The sequence below is a fragment of the Argentina silus genome, assembly GCF_951799395.1.
Source record: "Argentina silus genome assembly, chromosome: 21".
Taxonomy (NCBI): Eukaryota; Metazoa; Chordata; class Actinopteri; order Argentiniformes; family Argentinidae; genus Argentina; species Argentina silus.
Window position 1 is genome coordinate 11,908,029 of NC_139675.1, and position 20,918 is coordinate 11,928,946.

At 43.4% G+C, this 20,918-nt stretch overlaps 1 protein-coding gene across 1 annotated transcript; it reads left to right on the top strand.

Annotated features, from left to right (window-relative positions):
- Positions 1-18,122: 18,122 nt before the first annotated feature.
- sfrp2 (secreted frizzled-related protein 2) lies at positions 18,123-19,958 on the top strand (the record flags this gene model as incomplete). Its single annotated transcript, XM_083692889.1, has 3 exons — positions 18,123-18,624; positions 19,381-19,461; positions 19,654-19,958. 3 exons carry the CDS (start codon positions 18,123-18,125, stop codon positions 19,956-19,958), a joined length of 888 nt encoding a protein of 295 aa, XP_083549015.1.
- Positions 19,959-20,918: the final 960 nt, after the last annotated feature.

Sequence of the window (20,918 nt, forward strand, 5' to 3'; positions counted from 1 at the left end):
TTTATCTAATGGAAATGGTAATCCATTTAAGCTTGGCGTAATTGGATGGATCCGCTCTGTATACCCCTCTGCCTGGAGTAAAACAACCATGAATACTTATATATGATATGGCAGGGAGCCCAGGACCCCCCCCCCCCCCACACACACACACACCACCCCGCCATACATACAAAGCGACCAAGCGGGTCCAGCTGTCCTATCACCTGACGGACAGCTGTGGCATTGACTCAGAATGCCCCGCCTGAGCTAACTCTATGCTTCACTTCAGTCAGGACACTCACGGCAGTTTAAGCATTTATTGCATGAAAGTGGGAATACATTTAAGCTTGCTGTAATTGGCTGACTCCGCTCTATGTAGCTCCCTGGATCAGACGGGGATCATTCATCCACGCGTTGTGACCTCAACTATTGACTATTAACCCATACAGCACAGTGACATCCCCGCTGCCCTTCTCATCTGTATTTCATAGGGCAGGGACTTCTTTTTGCAACTGCGCTTTAGAGATGTGACTTTGGCTTTTCGACTCTACGCACGTCAGCAACCATACAGTGTTTGAAAAGCAGATACTAACTCTGGTTCATGGGAATATTCTACGTTGTGAACTGTGTGTTTACAGTGAATCCATTACTGTTTTTCTGCATATGTTTCAGGATTGTCCGAGGGATGTCAAGAAACATGGTTCTGTGCTAGTTTCTCAAGAACTGCTTGGTCATTCGACATTCATACTATGCAGTCAGAACCCAGCCAACCACCTGCTTAAGTGTGCGTTCTGTACTTCATCACAGACTGGTCTCATACGTTGCCTGTACACCAGGCTGTTAATTGCTGCACGCCATCGCAGACATCGCCATGTCATAAATGAACGCTGCTCAGCGCTTTTGCTTTGAAAATTCCATCTCATGTAATGATGCGTATGATGTTGAGGACATAACCGATCTTCGTCAGGGTAGCCGTCGACATCGTTGATGCCACTGAGGCGGCAGCGCCGAAGTGGAAGGAGTGGGGTGTGTCTATTGTAACACTGATTCCAGTTTAAAAAGTATCAAATGTGAAAATAAGTTGTCATTTCTGAAATGGTGAAACCAATATGTACACAGATATCAAATAAATCCTGAGCATCTCTTCTTTAACATCATAGTAATTGTTTGATTTCAAATCCAATCTTTTTGGAGTGAAGAGCCACAATAAAATAGTGTCTTAATTTACGCTCTTCAGCGTCCCCCTCAGTAGTGTAGGGTGATTGGGGATCTGTTTTAAGATGGTTGATCTCTTGGTGATGCGTCTCGCTCTCTTCTGTGTCGTGTGCTGTCAGCCTTTGAATGTGTACTGTTGAATGTGCAGCGTTGTGCTGACATGAAGAGGCTAACCCTTGGCTTATAACAGGCCTAATGGATTAACGTGTGTGTGTGTGTGTGTGTGTGTGAGTGAGAGAGAGAGACAGAATGCCTGCTCAACAGTGTAACACTGGATGTGTGGAGTTGTCAGACTTCCAAACTTGACCTTCAACCTCTACGGTGGAGCATTTCTCTTTCCCGAGAAGAAATGGAGGAGAGAGCAGGGGCAGAGATGGATACCTTTGCACCAGACAAACTCCAGGTTAACTCAATCATACCTCAAATGCTTTCAAGTACGGTATCTGACAAATGTGTTTGACCCAGGTCTGATCCCCGAGTCAGGGCCGGTGGGGTGTGGTCTGGCATTTCCCCCTGACTGATGCATCTGGCTGAGATGTCTGGTCAGGCCTCCATGGCGGAGGATGCCCTCTGTAGGGAAAGTGTGTGTGTGTGTGTGTGTGTGTGCGCGTGCGCGTGTGCGGGGAGAGATTTATGTTCCCAACCTCCAGGGTCAAATGGCCATCAGTGGTCACCCTGTAGAGGAGGAGAGAGAGACAGGTCCATGAGGTCCTCCTAAGCCCTGGAAAAAGAACAAGGCACATCCATGACTGTCTCTGGGGGGCCAAGGTGATCAAACTCTCTGGGGCCAAGTTTTTCCAACCCACCCAAGTTCCCAATGTCTCTCTCAAACACGCACACAAACTTCGACACACACACACACACACACACAGTGTTTTCCTTTCCCTGTTGACTACTTGAAAGTGTGAGGTATGGATCAGGAGCTCTGTATTGTAGCTACAGTGTGGGTGAAGTGAGTTATTTTGTGGATCTACGTGACGGAGGGTTGTTGCTTGTTGTTTGTTGGTGCTCTGTGCTGTGTATGTCAACAGAGGAAAAAGAGAGCATCTGGAAACATTGAAACCCCCGACCCAAACACACACACACACACACACACACACACACACACACACACACACACACAGTCACAGTGGTGAGGGTTCTCAGGGAAAACCTTGGCTTTTCAGAATAACTATCCAACCCCTCTATCACACACACACACACACACACACGCACACACCCCAAAAACCACCATGACCACATCAACCCCAATGCCAGTGGTGGAACAAACCCAGGTGGTGGAGGGGGTGGGCGGAGTTTATAACCGCTGACCAATAACGGTTAGCCATGGGTTAGCCCCACACTAAGGAGACTCAGAGGCTGTGACCGTGGTGGCTTTGATGGCTCTGCTAGTGCCTTGGCTGTAGTGGAGGTTGGAGGGGGAGAGAGAGAGAGAGAGGTATCACACAATTAGGCCCACAGACCCAGATGTGGGAAGATGAGAGTGTGTGTGTGTGAGAGTGTGTGTGAGAGAGAGAGAGTGAGGGCGCGTGGTGGGGCTACAAGCAAAGCACCATGTGGAGTTCATTTTACTCTCCCTTTATCCCTCTTCATCTACTCTTTGCCCCCCCCCTCTCTCTCTCCTTCTCTCCTTATCTCCCTCCACTCTCTCTCTCTCTCTTCCTCTCCTCCCACCCCTCTCTCAGGGTATTCTGCAGGCATTGGATGGATGCGTATGGCCTAGGTGAATTACCCATGCTAATGTGCCATATCCTTTTTGTGAGGCTCCTATTCACCCCTTAGATAGGGCTGTGTTCAGAGAAGGAAAATGTGTGTTCTACAGTATGTGCTACTGTTAAAGTTCAGACTTCTTTGAACCAAATCTCTATTTTTGATGTAATTGTTTGATGCATGTTGTAGAAGGATGGAGACACTTTTTTTGATTTCGTCTGGTTTTGAAGAACTCCATCAGTCTACAATGGAAAAAATAAGTGGAACTGCAAACAATCCCGCATCACTATACTGGGAGCTTGGCAGTTTCACGTTCACACACGGTTGCCCCTATTTTTTCCGTTGTAGACTGATGAAGGAGTCCGGTGCCGGTAAGTTCGGTGCCGGTAAGTTCCTCAAAACCACAAAAAACAAGTGTCTGTACCCTTCTACAACACGCCATTGACATAAAAAAAAAATTGAGATTTGCTTAAAATCCAAACATATCCTTTAAGGCCGATAGACACTACACAGCTGACCCCAACCATATTGTGCTGGCTCCAATATTTTCTTTTCCTTCCCTGCACTGTAATAGCAACTATGGTGGATGTGTTGCGTAACCAGGCCAGCCCAGTACAGCCCGCCTCAGTTCGGTTGGGTTCTGTCGTGTGAAAGAGGGTATGAGAGCTAGTGACTGTTTGGGGTCAATAATCGTGTTTTGAATGGTCAGGTGTTGTGACAATGGCTCTGTAACAAGTACAGAACATGCAGAATTTTCAGGTTTCGAGTATTGTATTCATAATCTCTGGTACTAGATTCCTGCTAATATCAGGAAAATCATGACTAAAGACCAGAGGAAAGAATTGGCTAGAATTGCCCTGACCTGAACAAGCTTGTAAACCTACTTGATTTCCCGACATTGAAGGGCTCACACTTATGGCTAAGCATTACTCACGTTTCACACATGTTTGAGACATTACTCCCTCTCTGTTTTGAAATGTGAATGGTTGAAACGTTGTCATGTGAAGAGAAGTTAGACGAACGTCCCAAAGTGAACCATGCCACGCGAACTATAGAAACACAAACAATAACTCCTAATCCCTTCCCTGCTGGCGGCGATCAGGTTTCTGGTGAACTATGTCTGTTTGTTCTTTTAAATATATTGTTTATGAACTGAGATACTTCATCCCGTTCTGTTTGGCGAGGAAGAGTGGCGTGCTTTTCTCAACAGATCATCATCATCTCCTCCACCCTCAAAGTTAAGCAAAATGGAATGGAGCACCATGTTGATACTGAATAAGTTTGTCACTTGTTGTTTTCTTTTCTATGGCTGCATCTCACAATTTTGTTCTTTGATTCCTCACCTACTCTCGTCTTTGCCTCTTTCTCAAAATGCGTTGGAGAAGTTCCAAGCTTACGTCCCTCTCCTCCACTGCGTTTGGAATCGTACGCGAGGAGAGAGAGGATGTGAGGAGAGGGGACGTGAAGAAATCAAGGACGTGGCCTACGTGTTGGAGCAGCATTCACGCAGAGCGGTGAACATGGAACGGATTAGGAGAACAAAGTGTCGTCAAGCTTCATGTAAACTGGTAATTTCATCTCAGAGAGCACGTAAGGTCTGGCAGTCACACAGGGGGAACTAACTAACTCTGAGAGTGTTTAGTTGGCCCAACTATAACCTAAAGGCTAATATGATTTAGGCTAAAATGCTTTATTGGATTGGAAAAGAAGGTAAAAGTTTTGATTGGAATCAGACGGTTTTATTGAATGCTATTCTATGTCACAGTTAGAAAGTTGGCCTCCCACAATCGAGATGGATAGAGTACAACATAACATTAGTTCTAGCTCTATTAATGCGTCCCAATTCTCCACTCTTATTCCCTGAAGTGTGCACTACCACACATGGATTTAAAAAGCATAATGATTGGCGTAAGGGCCCATGCTTACACCAAATAATTTCAAAGCATAGGATCGGTGTAAGAATGGGCTCTTAGACGAATCATATGCTTTGAAGTTCACGAGGGGTAGTGCACAAGAGCAACCTCAGGAAAAACGGCAGGGGCCGTACCACAGCAAAATGACCATGATTGTGCACAGCACCAGCACACCAGATTCAACTGATCATCACAAAATTCATCTAATTCATCAAAAAGACCTTGACTACTGCAGCAGGTTTTCTGGCAACCCAGGATCAGCAACTAAAAAAGGAATTCAGGTCAACGGTAGGACTGACCAGCTGACTTAAAGTACAGTATAGAGATGCAGTGGTATCCTAATTAGTTTTTTCTCAATACAAAGTCTCAATGCTAGCATACTGTAGCCCTACGGTACTTGATTGCAATTTAGAGAAGCTTGGCTCAACATCCTACCCCTCTTTCTGCAAATAAGGCCAAACGTATCAAACAATTACAGCTGAGGGCTTGAATGGAAGTTGTCTACTGTCACAAGAGTAGCCAGCTCGTTTGAGGTTGGAAATGCCCTCAGCGTTTACAAGGAGGCCATTGTTGGTGAACGTGCAGGCACTTTTTAATTGTGTGGGTGTGTTTTGATAGCGTGTGTGTGTGGTTCTAGTTTTAATGTTGGGTCTTTTCCCTCTCCTCCTCACAGCAGGACTCTGCAGGTCTTATGTACAACGCCTTGGGCTTGTTCCATTCACCTCCGCACCATTTCAGAAGCACACTCCCTCCCTCCTCTGTAGACCGCCTCCCTCCTTGGCACAAGGGGATTGAGGGCAAAGGAGAAGCTACTGTACTGTAAGTCAAAGCGAATAGTGTTGTAGTAGTGAAATGTACTGAGAGAAAGTAAGAATTAGGGTTTTTCATAAGACCAATTGGAGATTTTTATGTCACCGGCTTCTTATGCCACCGGATTTCATGTTTGTGGTTTAGGTAAAACAGAATATATTTTGTATTAATACATATGCACATAGGATGCCATAGACCTTCTCCTTGATACTTGCATTTTTGGTTGTTCAGCAGGCTTGGTGGAAAATAATGTCTTCTGGATCGCATGTTAATCATCAGTCACCTGGTCCAATGCTGTCTCAATTATAGGAATCATTTGAATTTAGTGCCTTACCTTGGTCCAATGTAATAAACAATGATTAATTCCCAGAGACTGCATTAAAAGTAGGTCTTGGAGACATAAAGAGACAAGACCTTTTAAATCCTCTATTTCTGCCTCATGAAATACTTTGGCATTTGGAAGCAGGTACATAATTTCATCTTGGGCTCTTAAAAAGTGTGAACTTAGATGCTGAAGTTTATAATAAAAATGCAATTTTTTGACACAAGAACGCTGTAAAGTTTAAAACGCTGTAAAGTTTCAGGGGAAAACCCAGCTTTTTTAGTGTGGTAAAATACACTGATGGAAGGTGTTGGATGGAAAATTTCTCCTCAGTATACAAAAACTTTAAGTAAATGTTTGACCCTATTCAAAATGGGCTGATTTTGAATAATATCGTCTGTAAATACTCTATTGCTGTACAGTTGAATGGTGACTGATACATAATGTGATCCCATCGAAATCATGTTTTTTATTTTACTTTTTCAATATTACCTTATTTATTTTTGTGGTTCCATTTGACCCTGTCCCAGATGATGTCTTGCCAAAGGGAATTACCCCATTGGTATGTACATGCTGGGGGACTCATTTCATCATCCATCAAACATTGTCAAAATAATTAGACATCTTCCAGCTGAAACGATTCAACATGCTAGAGCATGGCGGTGGTGGCTGTGAATGAACACTATACTCTGAGCGCACAGACTGGGTTCGATCCCGGGTCACCTGTTCGCACCACAAGACTAATAGCCTGCTGAGCTAAGGCCAGAGCACGGTGAAAGGCAGCACACTGCATAGTGTGGGCACACTGACTGAGTTTGATACCGGGTCACCTTCCGCACCTCAAGACTGTGTTAGCCCGCTGAGGTAATGCCTAGGCATTTGTCTCAGGTCAAGGTTACTCATCACAAGAGTGTTGTTCACCAAATCACCACCTGGTTTTTGCGGGCAGCAACATGTGGATACAAGCACAGTCAATTCACCTGAACGCTGTTGGCCATTATAGTAATGTGAAAGTCAGGTTATAGTATAGGTGTACTGTTGTAAAGTCAGGGCCAGGACTGACATTTGCGTGCAACCCTGTTACCTTAGTCATGTTGGACTTAAAGACCCCCCATTGTCACATTGGCCACATGAAGGCAAAATCTGAGTTGACCTCTGCCCTCTTTAACTCCCCAGTGTGCCCCTGTCCCTTCGCAAAGTCCTTCTTTTCCATGAGACCTTGATCTCATGCTGTGACTTTGAACACGCTATCCTAGTATTCGTGGACATGGCTTTTGCCAGTGCACGTACACGCGTACACACACACACATTAAATTGCAAGTTATTTACCATTTAGATCAAATCTACTATGACATCCAAGGTAAACTTGAGGACTTTAGCAAAATCTGGCAGCCTCATATAGAATGCACAGCAATGAGAACAAAATAATAATTCGTTTTTCATATTTTTTTTATTTAGTTAATTTATTGACGTGATTGAAATAGTTTTTTGTCCCAGTTTGTACTTGTCCGTTCGTGGTTTTCTTGTTTGTTTTAGACCAGTTAGTTTTGGGTTGTCTTGGTTTGCTTTTCTCGGAATAAACACTAAATTGCTTCCACATAATACTGACACTCACTCCTCCGCGTGGCTGGGTTTGGGTATGGGAGCTGAACCACGCAGCAACCCAGAGCATCCTTCCATTCATATGTATTGTATGTCTTACATTGTATGTGTAATTGTATTTTGTGTCATTGAAAAAAACTACCAGAAAAAAAAACCCTGTCAGGTTGAAACATACAGTAACCATTAATAATTTGATCTGCTTCAATCACTGATTGTTTCTCCTAGATTCTTATCGCCTACATGCTGGCTTTCATATTTCCTAGGAATTGCTACATTGTATGCTTAGTTTACATACATTATGCTTCTCCATGGTTTGGTTTGTATCAATGAATATTATTGGATGAAATCCAATTAAGATGACGACAGTTGTAAGCTTATTGATTAATGGATGATATCTGGAAAATGTAGCCATTTTACGGACATAAATGAAAACCAAACCTTATCTTGAAATACATCTGAAAATGAAATATGATTGTTTTTCTGACGATTAGTATGTTTTGCCAGCTGAATAATTATATTTTTATAGTATCCCTTAATTATTCCAACTGCAGAGACTGACCACATGCAGGTCAAATCATGTTTCATCTTACAGGGAGGTTGTTGTTTTTTGGGCCAAGATGGCTGGCGGGACCATTGTGTGATAGTTTTCTCAAGGTTGTGTGGAGGTTTTTCCAAGTTGTGAGGGTTATCTAAAGGTTGTGTGAAGGTTGGTTTCCCGTCTGAATCGGCTGAAGAGGGACATAATCGGTCTCAGCTGATCCCTGTAAACCAACTCCGGCCTTGTCTCCTCGGCCGCCTGCTCTCCTCTTGGATGCCGAGTCTTTATTTACACATGAGCCCATGTCTGGTATTCCAGAGGTCAGAGGTCACCCGGGGTCACTGAACAACCCACAGTCACCTTAGCTAAATTAAGAGAGTGGAGGGGGGGGGGACCCTTCCTAATACCTCTGCGATGGGGTTTGTGAGATTATATTTCACAACACAAACAGTCAAAGAGTCAAATGATCCGTGACTGGTGTTGAAACAGTAATTTGTTCATGTCACAGGGACTACCGTAGGTCCTTGTCTCAGTGCACTCTCCTGTTTTAGATACAAGCTTTATAGGGCTTCATGTGTTCTGGGATAACATCCGGGTTGCTTTTAAGAGCAAAGACTGTCTGAGGTGGAGAATTTGTGTTTCCGTCCCCATTTCCACCAAGTGAAGTTGTGCACTTCTAGGTTTGGATAGTGGATAAATGGATAGTTCACTCTAAAATAGAATTAATTCCTCATTAACTGTTTCAAATCTAATGGAAGTGGATGGGGTCCAGTTTCTGGCCACAATTGGACCCCATCTGCTGTTGAAAGTTGCTAAATAACCGGGATAAGGACTCATATTGACCTGAAGGTAGTGAAGGTATGTGGTTAATCACATAAATGAACTATCCCTTTCACTCTCTAGAAAGCTCAGATCATGCACGTGCTGTCAACTTTCACTGATATACCAAAATATTCAGCGATATACTCTGAAACAAATCTAAGTTCAGAGCTTGTACCAAAAATAATTTTACATATTTATTTTTTGTTTTACACATGCATGAGGTTAATGAAGGTTCAGGTTTTAATATATTTTGGCACTCAATGCAGAACTGATTCAACTGATTCAACCTTTTGAGTAAGTTCTGTAGATACCAAATGCATTCTGTATGAACCTCTGCTTCTCCTCTTGTTCGACCTGTCCATCCACCTCTCATTTTGCTCTACTATTCTCTCAGAGAGAACCCAGAGCCCAGTCTCTTCACAGCTCATTGTGGCCTCCTAGACAGGGACTGGAGTTGGACCAAACCAGCAGGTTCTCCATGATACAGGATGCAGATCTGGATCAATGTACTCTCACAAGTTCACCAAGTAGAGTGTGTGTGTGTGTGTGTGTGTGTGTGTGTGTGTGTGTGTGTGTGTGTGTGTGTGTGTGTGTGTGTGTGTGTGTGTGTATGTGTGTATGTGTGTGCGTGTGTGCGTGTGTGTGTGTGTCATGTATGCAGATACTAAAACTAAATGAAAAAGATAAAGCTTTATTTGAAATGAGGTTTCTATTCCAAATTAGCTCCACAGTGAAGCTGCATGTTCACATCTGTACGTCTAAGTTTACATTCTGTATTTACCGTATCTCCTGAAGGGGCCACTAACTTACAGCAACAACTATGTATCAACTGTGAAATGCCACTAATTTAAAAGTCTGGGGTTAAAAGTTGGTTTCTGAGGGGCATATAGACTTGCCTTTACACGCCAGGAAACGACCCCACCTCTGTGACAATTTACAGTTGGCCGCCATCGACGTCCGGCCACCACTCAATCTTGTTTAATTTCTTAACTCAACTCTCAACCCTGGTCTGTGTGTTTTTCCAGCGCTGTTCTAATATGTGATTTAGAGTGGTGGGTAGGTCGGTCGCCTCTCTCTCTTTTTCCATGAGGACTGATTTAGTTAAATGCCAAGGTCCCCCTCTCTGGTGGAATGTTTCTCCATGGGGGTGTGGTGTGCGTTTGTCTGCACTTTGTGTGTGTGTGTGCTCTTCTCTTCTCCTCTCCGTATGGGGTGGGGATCAGGTCTGGGTCTCCCAGAGACGGTGCAGTAACAGAGGGACTGCCAATGCTTTGGTCTGTGTCGTAAAAACCCCTCCATAGCACCCACCTAGTGTGAGTCTCCCAGCTCCAGTGTCGCTCAGGGGTTGGAGGTCAAAGAGCAGGGTCATTCGGAAGCATCCGCTTGTCGTTGGTTGTTGGTTTGCGGACATCCTGCCAGCGTAAACCTGCTAGGCCCAATTCTTACGTGCAACATTTTATGTTGTGACGCCCATTTGGATGTTTAACGGCAATGTTTCTTTTCTTTTTTTCTTTTTTACCGGCTGCCCCTTTCAGAACATTAAAGCCAAGCCAAAGAATTCCCAGAAATGTAATCATCACATGACTTAAGGCGAGTCACCCCAAAGCCCATGTGGTTTGAATTGTGAACCCACAATATGTGTTTGTTCAATGTACCCAACACAGAAGGTTTTATGGCCATTTCAATGGTAATCATAATGGTGTAGCCTTTCATCCAGGCATCTTAACATGCCTTGGTTTTGGTTGTTACTCATCCGCCACAAATCCTGACACCTCTGTTCATTTGATCAAGGCTTAGAGACGGGGACGTTTCCCGGATCTTCTCTGAAAGGGGAAGACCCTACGTGTGCTTAGGCAGTGGTTTGTGTTGTGAACATTTTTTGGCGCAGAAAAAAGTCATGAAGGTGTTTAACCTTCCCATAAAAGGCACTGAGCCTCATAGTTCTAATTCAAGTAGAAGCTGAAGTGGACCCATACTATAGTGTGTGTGTGTGTGAGTGTGTGAGTGAGAGGGAAAGTGAGAGAACAGACTTTGTCTCAGTCTTACCATAAAAACAGAATAAATAGAACAGACATGCCCATTCAAATCAACATTCCATGCTGGGTGTACTGGTGGCCATCTTTTCGTGTACCATTTGGAAGTTTTAGCTTACAGCTTTATTAACAACCAACTCAACTCAACTGACATTGGAATGTACAAATGTCAAATGATGGTTAGTTGCTATGGTGCCGTCTCTGAATGTGTAGCTTCTCTAATGAATATCATGGTCATTATTTATTACAATTCCATGTCAGCCATCTTTTGGTGGACTAGCCAAGTCGATGGTTGATGGTCGGAGGGACCACCTTCTGTTCATTCTATGTCTCTGGGTCTGACCCCACCAACCCCTATACTGAGCCATTATACCGGAATAATGGGAACATTTCATAAACTGCACTGAGCAGGCATCTATACGACTCTCTGGAACACCTAACAAGATTATTAGGGTTTAGATGAGGATGAATTCCTTCCCCCTGAATGTCGAGAGTAGCAGGAGAGATTGAGGCTAACAAGCTCATTAGTGAACATGGTCTGGTGTGCACTTCAGGACATATTGTCAGCTATAGGTTGATCCTCTGTTGGGGGTCCGGGGGCCCTCATAAGTGATAAGTAAGTACAGGCTAGTTGCAGACCTGGGTCAAATACATATGTGAAACACTCACATACTGTCATTGAGCGAGCTTGATAAAGTTTGTCTGTTGGCGACTTTGATCTAGTGCAGTCTAGCTCTCTCAGACAATGAATAGTCATATTAAAAATATTTGCATGACTTATTTTTTTTCCTGTTTTGGATTCTGTGATATGCGTTGGATTGGAGAATATTTTTCAGAATTAATGGGGCCCTATAGGGACCAAAATATGACTACCGTAAAACTTATTTGAGTAGCCCAGACATGTATTTGCTTTAACCACAGAGTGCACCCAGCGTGTTTTGGAGACCGGGGGGTTTTGGGTTTTTTTTTTAACCCCCGCTGCTGTTGCCAAACTGCTGCTCAAACCCACAACATGACAGAGCTGAAAATATACCATACTCAGAACAAATATCCACCAACATGATATGAAAATGATTAGCCTACAATAAATTAGTCAAAACCTTCATCTTTGATAGATATGGTAATTTATTATCGGTTTCATAGAAAGCTGACGTCGTCAGACTAGAATACATACTGGTAATGTTGCAACGGTCTCCCAGAATCGCAATGCTTTAATCATCTGCTAATATCAACAGAGAATACATACCAGTAAACATTTATTTTTGACCCGTCCTGTATTAGGGTTATTTATTACGCTTATTTGCTTCAATGTCATTAGTGGCTCGGTTGTTATGGGTGACAGGCGTTTGTTGGATACTCTACGCTTACTGAAAGTTGTACGGTACTCAGTATCCAATGAAGCAACATATGTAACTAAAAAAACTGTCTGGGCGAATCAATGACAGCCAAGGTCAGGGCCAAACCAAGGAGCAACCATTCAACAACATCACTTTACCAGTGGGTGTGGTGTGTGTCAGGTTATTCTCCGTTATTCTCCAGTTTGGTGCTGTTAAGTTGATTCTGTGGTTGTCATTATGGATTGTTTATAAGAACGACGAACGAGGACGTATTACATTATTTAACCGACACTAAAACTAGTTTCTATATTTACCGTAGAAATGCATCGCTAGTAACAACCGAATGACAGTAAACATAACCAGAATCTAGGTCCTACTGCTTTTCCTAGGCTTTATTCAAGTGAAAGAGGAGGGGGAAAGGGGAGTTCTGATTGAGGAATAGGACTTTGATGTGAAGACATGAAAGAGAAGTCTTGTTTTACATTAGAGCGGCCCGATGGTCAGAGCATGGTGCGGCCCCTTCACACTGCGAGAGGAACTTTATAGACGCACAATGAATTGATTCCTCAAAGGCTTCCTGTGGGGTTTGGGTTACTCCTGAACCCCAGGAAACATGCACTCTGTAATCGCTTGTGACAGTAGTCCGCCCTGAGATTCTCAATAAAAAAAATTGGAAAAAGAGAGAGTGAGGGAGGGAGGGAGGAATGTATGGTGGGGGAGAGATGGGGAAGGATGGAGGGAGTAAATAGTTGGGAGGAGTGGATGGAGAGAATGGAAAGAGATGGAGAAAGAGAGGGAAGGAAAGGAAAGAAAGAGAGGGGGAGGAAAGAAGGGTTAGCAGGCTACAGATGGTTTAGTAAACCAACAAGCTGGGTCTCATTTTCACACACAGGGTCGTAATGAGAACCTTCTGGAAGGCCTTCAAGGGTAGAGGTTTCCCCTTAAGCACAGGTCTAGGATCAGCTCACCCCTTCCCTAAGCTTAACCATTATGTTCACAAATACTAGACCTTAGATCAGTGCTTAGTTCTATCTACATCCTAAACTGCTGTACTCCTCCTCCTCTGCTATGAAGGACTCACTTTGGACCTGAGGTGTGTGTGTGTGTGTGTGTGTGTGTGTGTGTGTGTGTGTGTGTGTGTGTGTGTGTGTGTGTGTGTGTGTGTGTGTGTGTGTGTGTGTGTGTGTGTGTGTGTGTGTGTGTGTGTGTGTGTGTGTGTGTGTGTGTTTGAAATTGCATCCATTCATGCTATTTGTGTAGGCATAGTGAGTATGAGTGGCCACAGTATGCTTGGAAGTCATACTGCATTCACTCGTGCAATCTTGGATATTAAATAAATAAATGTGAAGTAAATAGTGATGCAGTATGTAAATATTTAATAAGTTGTACCTGAACACAACCCTTGTCTGTTTGCAGAGTACACAGGTTGACCTCACCGATGATTTAATAGGGCTATTCCGTGTTTTTTTGTTTTTTTTGGAACATTGTCGTGACACACTGGACACAACAGAGAATATGACCTCTGTTATCAGAGGTGTTGGGATCACAGTGGAAGAACCATTGTATGTGTTTCTTTGTCCATTAGTAAGTGGTCTCACTCAACCGTATTTCTGTTTCCCAATTCTGTACCCTTCTCCCTGAAGTGTGTTCTTGTACACTCCTCCACATGACTTTAAAAGCATTAGTTTGGTGTGACCTGTGCCTCTCTGTTGTCATTTGATCACCTCATTGGCCTGCTGAGAGACTAGCCCATTACTTGAACTGTCACTCCTTAGCAACAGTGTTTTTATAGCTGACTGGCTGATTCCCTGATATTAGTCTCAGGACTCTCGTTTTGGTACCACCAAAGTGGGATATTAGATATATTATTATACTAAAGTATTATATTCCTTACAGTACAGTACCACTATCCGGTCCTGGTTAAACTACGACGGCCTGTGTCATCCTAACAGCGGGACGAGCCCATCACTTGAACTGTCTCAACCTCGGCAACAGTGTTTAAATAGCTGACTGGCTGCTTCCCTTATATTAGACTCAGGACGCGGCGAGGACCCGAGGGGAGCCCAGTAGCAGGGTTAATAGGGGGCTTTCACGCTTCTAAGACCTCACAGGTGTCTCCTTAAAAGCCTGAGTGGAATTCACACACACGTCTTAGGGGAGAGGATGAAGAGGGGGAAGCCTTGCCCTATAAACCCTGGGTTTGACCTTTGACCCTGAGGCACTTGAGTGCAGTGTACCAGCCAACTCATGCTGTGTCCCAATGCTCCACCCTTACCCTGAAATTTAGACTTGTCTTGTGCAATCCCCCACAGACTTAAAAAGCAAATGATGAGTGTAAGATGGAACTCTCTTACACTAATCCACCCTCTTTTAAATCCACATGTAGACGTCATAATGATAATATAACATCACATTTATATAGTGCTTTTCTAAGAGCCAAAGGCTGAACGAAGAACCATATATGTGCCATTTTCAAATTCAGATGATCTCTGATTTTGCATCTAAATATCAGTAAACATTGTGTTCTTATGGTTTGTATACAACATCAAAACTCTGGGAAGATTCATATTGACTGTAGAGAAATATATCACATCACCGACATGTACCAAAACGGAGATGTATGGTCTTTCATGGCAAGGGTTCGAGTGTACAAGTGCACGCTGCAGGAGAAAGGAGGAGAATTCGGACGCAGGCAGCATCAGAGGTCCACACAGCCCTTAGATGACAAGACTATCATGTAGTGTTGCAGGGGAGGCATGTTTACTACTTGCATATAAAGCAGGCAAACTTCCAAGTCACTTTCAGGGACACGCACACTTGACACTGTGACTAGAGGTTGTTCGCGATGACGTTCGTGGAGGCTGACTAAATCTTCAGTGGTTTAAACTGTTTCGTGGAGAGTGTTGTAAAAGGAAGTGCCTCCCAGTCAGCAGTTTGCCCTTGCAGACAGTGAATACGTATTTGAGTGTGGAGATTTTACTCTGTTAAAGTAGGTGGGAAATAGACTTGAGGAATGTATTTTTTTTTTATAGCTGGGAAAGAACATGTTCCATAATCATTTCATCCTAAAAGCATCCGAATGCATGTAAGCCTCTTCTATCTCGACGAGTAGCTACAGTTCCTACAGTATATGATCAAGAGAGATGAAATGCATGACTCAGTTGGAGGTATGCCCTCGCCCCTAACACTCTATGATGACTCATTCCAGATGAAATAAAGACATATTTTCTCATCGCCAGCGAGACAATAAAACACCTAATTTAAAGGGACGGGTAAATGCTCAGCTATTCATTTGGAATTATAAACTGTTTATTAATGCCTCATACTTCTCTAGTCGTTTATATAAGTTCTGTCTTGAAGGGGAAAAAATCCCCAAATGTATCCTCTTTATCCCTCCCCAGTGAAATTTGGCGCACTTAAAGCCGTAAACTTTAATGATAGGTTTAATTCAGACGCAATAAACTGCTCTCTCTTTTTCAAAATTGAATTACATTCCTCCTTTGCCATTTACTTATATCAACTTGCAGAGCAAATGGAGTGATTGCCTGGCGAGTGGGGCTGGATGGGGGTCAAGTGTGTGTGTGTGTGTGTGTGTGTGTGTGTGCGTGTGTGTGTGTGTCGGAGAGGAATCTCTTGAGGAGTAAAGTTGAGATGGAAATACCACAGGACATTGCACTTCCTGGTCCCGATGGACAGTTTTCGAGGAGTAATAGTCATAGGATTTTCCGTAAAGATGTAGGGTATCAATCCTGCTTGTATGACTTTGATGGCACACGGCTCGGCCCTAACCCTAACCCTTTATGAACCCCTTTAAAATGTTCACCATTTTGAAAAAACATCTTTACTACTACATCCCTAAATGTTTAAAAATAATCTTTAAAATGGCTTTTGAAATACAATAAAAGTAAGTCTCAAGTTGATTTAGTTTTATAGTGCATTCCCAACACACTATACATCATATAAAAAGAAAACACATTAAGAAAACACATTACATAAATAAAAGCATATCCTTGGGGTACACAGAAATATGAACATGGGGTATGGCAGGAAGGAGGGGGGAGTTGCTACCGGCAACTGTATGCAGCAGGGGAGGCTGGTGGAGGTAGAAATCGGAGGATGGGTTCATTGTAATGCATAGGATGGTATGAAGAATAGTATCAAGCATGTGTGTTTGATACCATTCCTCATTCCAATGAGCCCGTCCTCCGATTTCTACCTCCACCAGCCTCCCCCTGGTATGCAGTTCTAAAATGGTGGGTCCTTGGGTTAGATTTAAAAGAGGTAACATTCTCTAACAAGGGCAGGTCTGCTATTCCAATTGTACTACAGTATTATGATATCATAAACTGCTAAGAAAAAGTCTCTAGCCTACTAAACACGTGCCATACTGTTTGCATTCTTTCAAGTTATTAACTACGTGGCAATAGATCATGAAGTGAACAAGCAAGATTGAATTTATTTTGTTTTTATAGAGAGACTCTGTTTGGACTGATTGTGTGAGTACTGTAGATACCGAATAAATAAATGAATTCTATTTTATTCATGTGTAACTTATGGGATCATTGCGCACTATTTTCTGAATTTAAACAAGACGCATTGCAATACATGATCGTAAATAAAGGTACTCCCAGTGCTAAATTGTACATAGGACTATGACTGTTATGTGCTCGTACTTACTATTGCGAGGTAGTGGTTTCCCACTAAGGTAAATGAAAGCATACTGTGTAGTCCCTCACCACATGTCAACTTCAACTCTCCCCTTTACCCCATAGATCAGGCCATCGGCTGCACGTCAAAGCGAATCCTGCAGGCATGAACAATGTCAACATTTAAGATGGAGCTTTCACCATCCTCTTTTTTTTTTTCTTCTATTTTTTCTGAGGGAGAAAATAGGGCAGCGTGTCAAGGCTGAGATGAACCATAGGGGCTCCAGAGACCCAGACCCAGGGGGTGCTGAGAGGGATGAGAGCCAGGCCAGGGCTGCAATCGCTGGGGGAGATTGAGTTTCACCCCTGGGTACTGAGCACAGAGCTCTGGTTCGACCAACCGGGGCATATTTCACCATGTGGTGTATAAACCTGAGGTATGGGCCAGAGGGTTTTAGCCGGCTAATGATGATGAATTAATGCATGGATGAATGGAGTCCAGAGGCACTTTACTTATGGACCTCTTAACTGCTTACCCGCCCCCTATAAATCAGGTTGTTAGGAGTTCACATTAGTGGATGTATTACTATTGTTTTGGGCATTTGACTCCACGAAAGCACAGGATAATGGAAAACCAAAATGTAGTGTTGTATAGGCCTACACTAGTCATTAGCAGCACTAAATTTGTGAAGAGAAGGTAGTTTTGTCGCACGTACCCTATCTTCATTTACAAACGGGTAAACGTCGAGAAACACTAAATTTGCATAAACGTCGAGAAACACAAAATTTGCATATGTCCCATCATAGTCTCATTTACAATTAAAAAGTGAAATTGTTAAATACCAGTGTACAACATAGAATGTACAGTAATGGCCATTAATTGCACTCAATCGGACTCAAAATAATTGCTAATCCGATGTCTAGTTGTATTTGTCTACCACTCGAAAGTTTACCTGAAACCAAGGAGTGAAAGCAAGTTTAGAGTAGATGAGAGTAGATGACCAATAGATGAGAGGTCTTCCAGCGCTGTGACTCCTCCCAAACAAACCTACAAGAAGAAAACCTCTCGTTTCTACTCAACTCGGAACATTGTGAGTGGTTCCCTCCTCGTGTACTGATGCTGAAGAATACCTGGATGAGAGCACAGAAGAAGTAATAAATTACGATTTCAAACAGTTTACACATCTCTGCAACAATGAAGCACTACATTCTCTCAGCAATATGGGCGATGATGGCGTTACCTGCGTGCATGGAAGCTATCCACGGATTGTACAATTTCGGTCAACCCGAGTTATTCTACAAAAAGAACACTTGCAAAGCTATCCCGGCCAATCTTCTCCTGTGCAACGACATAGAGTACACCGAGATGCGCCTCCCCAACCTGCTGGGACATGAGACCATGAACGAAGTGTTGCAACAAGCTTCGTCGTGGATCCCGCTGGTACAGAAGCAGTGTCACCCCGATACCCGAAAGTTTCTCTGCTCCCTTTTCGCCCCGGTGTGTCTGGATGATTTGGATGAGCCCATACAGCCGTGCAGGTCGTTGTGCGAGAGCGTCAAACAGGGGTGCGCTCCGGTGATGTCCGCGTTCGGGTTCCCGTGGCCCGATATGTTGGACTGCGACCGTTTCCCACCCGACAACGACCTGTGCATACCTCCCGCGGGCATCGAGAACTTCGTGCCAGTCACCAAAGAAGGTAACGTGATGTTCTTAGAGCAATGCAATATAGTTTTAATAAGTCACAATTTAACGTGTTCACCTGTAACCTGATCTGAGAAATACTATGTTAGGCTCTGGTTTTTCATGTTAGGGTAATTATTGATATCAGCTCTGAAAAAAATTGCCTATGTTGACTTATGTAGAATACATGAACACAAGGCCAGCACATACATAAACACACCATTTAAAATGACAGCCACAGAATACAAATGCTATTGGGATATTTTGTGTAAGTTGCTGCACTTATTTAAACATAGTCTGAGTTTATAGTACTGTTGTGCAGGACATGTACTATATAATAGCTTAGAACTATCCTGATCCCTGGGTTTGCCTGAAAGGATTTAGTGGGGAGTCGAGTGGATCTCTCTCTCTTTACACGGTTGGTGCCTTAATAGGGGGGATGTGTAAACCGCAGGACTTTTCCATGTGTCTGAGATCATCCTCGACACTGGAATGTGTGGAGGAATGACCTCAACACACAGTAGCAGACTACACCTACTCAGACCTGGGTTGAATACATTGTCAAATACTTGAACGTATATGACATGTATTTGACACAGGTCTGGTGAGTTACACTTGCTCTTAATACCTCTACTCCCTAAAGCTGTATTAATTGATATTGTGCTTGATGTGATATCTGTATTCTTTGTATTTCCATCGAATATGTAACCTGCAACATTATTGTATCATATGATGTGCTCTCTACAGTTTGTATTCTTCATTTCTCCTGTAGTGCCCAGGGTGTGTGAAGCCTGCAAGGAAAAGGAAGAGAACGACAATGAAATAGTTGACAACCTGTGCAAGAACGACTTTGGTAAGTCCCTTCTGAATATCCCAGGTGACAATTTTGTGACACATTGACGCACGCAATTCAAGTTCCGCAATTGTAACCTAAACTTTCCCCTCTCTCTCTCTTTCTCTCTCTCTGTCTCACACACACACACACACACACTCTCTCTCTCTCTCTCTCTCTCTCTCTCTCTCTCTCTCTCTCTACACCCCCTAGCCCTGAAGATCAAAGTCAAGGAAATCTCCTACATAAACGGCGACACCAAGATCGTCCCGGAGACCAAGAGCAAGACCATCTACAAGCTGAACGGTGTGACGGAGCGCGACCTGAGGAAGACGGTCCTGTGGCTGAAGGACGGGCTGCAGTGCGTCTGCGATGAGATGAACGACATCAACGCCGCCTACCTGGTGATGGGCCAGAAATTGGACGGACACCTGGTCATCACCTCGCTCAAACGCTGGCAGAGAGGGCAACGGGAGTTCAAGAGGATCTCGCGCAGCATCCGCAAGCTACAGTGCTGATCCGAGCCAGACCCCAGACCATCATGAGTGTTCTACGTCGTGGTTATGCCCCATCATCAATACTAGCATAGAGTGCAGGAATGTACCAGCCATGCATTGTCAATGGTACGCTAGTGTCGATTTCCGATCAGAGCCCGAGACGTCCGACCCAACGACGATGCCAATTAATTAGTTAGTCTGTCTGATGTCAGTGGCACAAACATCGCCGTTTTACTACGTTTATGCGGCACTGCCATACAATTCAGCTGTGTGTATACAGTGGTCAACACAGCCCGACATGTATCTCAATGTAGTGATCGAGTAAAATGACGGTATCGCCGCCTTTCTGTCGTCCTTCCCTAGGACTCTTGAGAGCAGTGTTTTAGCGTTGTCGATACAAGTTTATGTAACTACCTTAATTTCTCATTAAACACATATTTCTGTTACATTTATTATCCAGACTTGCTTCCGAGGCTTGATACATTTACTACATGTCATTAGGAGAGGTTGCGGTCCCTGTGTGCATGGCGTGATGTTGCTCAAACGTATTCTTTGAGATGATGATGTGAGACAATGTTGTGTGCTTTTGGTTTATTTTTTAAACTTTCTCCTTTTTTCTCAAGCAAAATGAGAGATAGCTGGCTATATTCTCTGCCTAAAAAATACTTCAGATGTGCCATTGATACCATTGTGCAAGTCCAGCAGAACCAGAAACAGGTCTGTAACATTTCAGTAATGCATACTTGGAGGCCTAGATCAAGCTCATTCTTAACCAATGATTTAAGTGCACAAATCTGTTTTCCAGATTTGTTGTCAATGGATCGATTGTGTCATCTTGTTGTATGTTAGCCGTAATACTGCACTGTGTCTTTCTTTTTTACCACAATGATTTCATGAAATATCTAGTTCACAGTTAACATTATGAGCTAAGAAATGATGGATGAACGTTCCATCGTGGTTGGTTCTGTGTTTAATACCTGT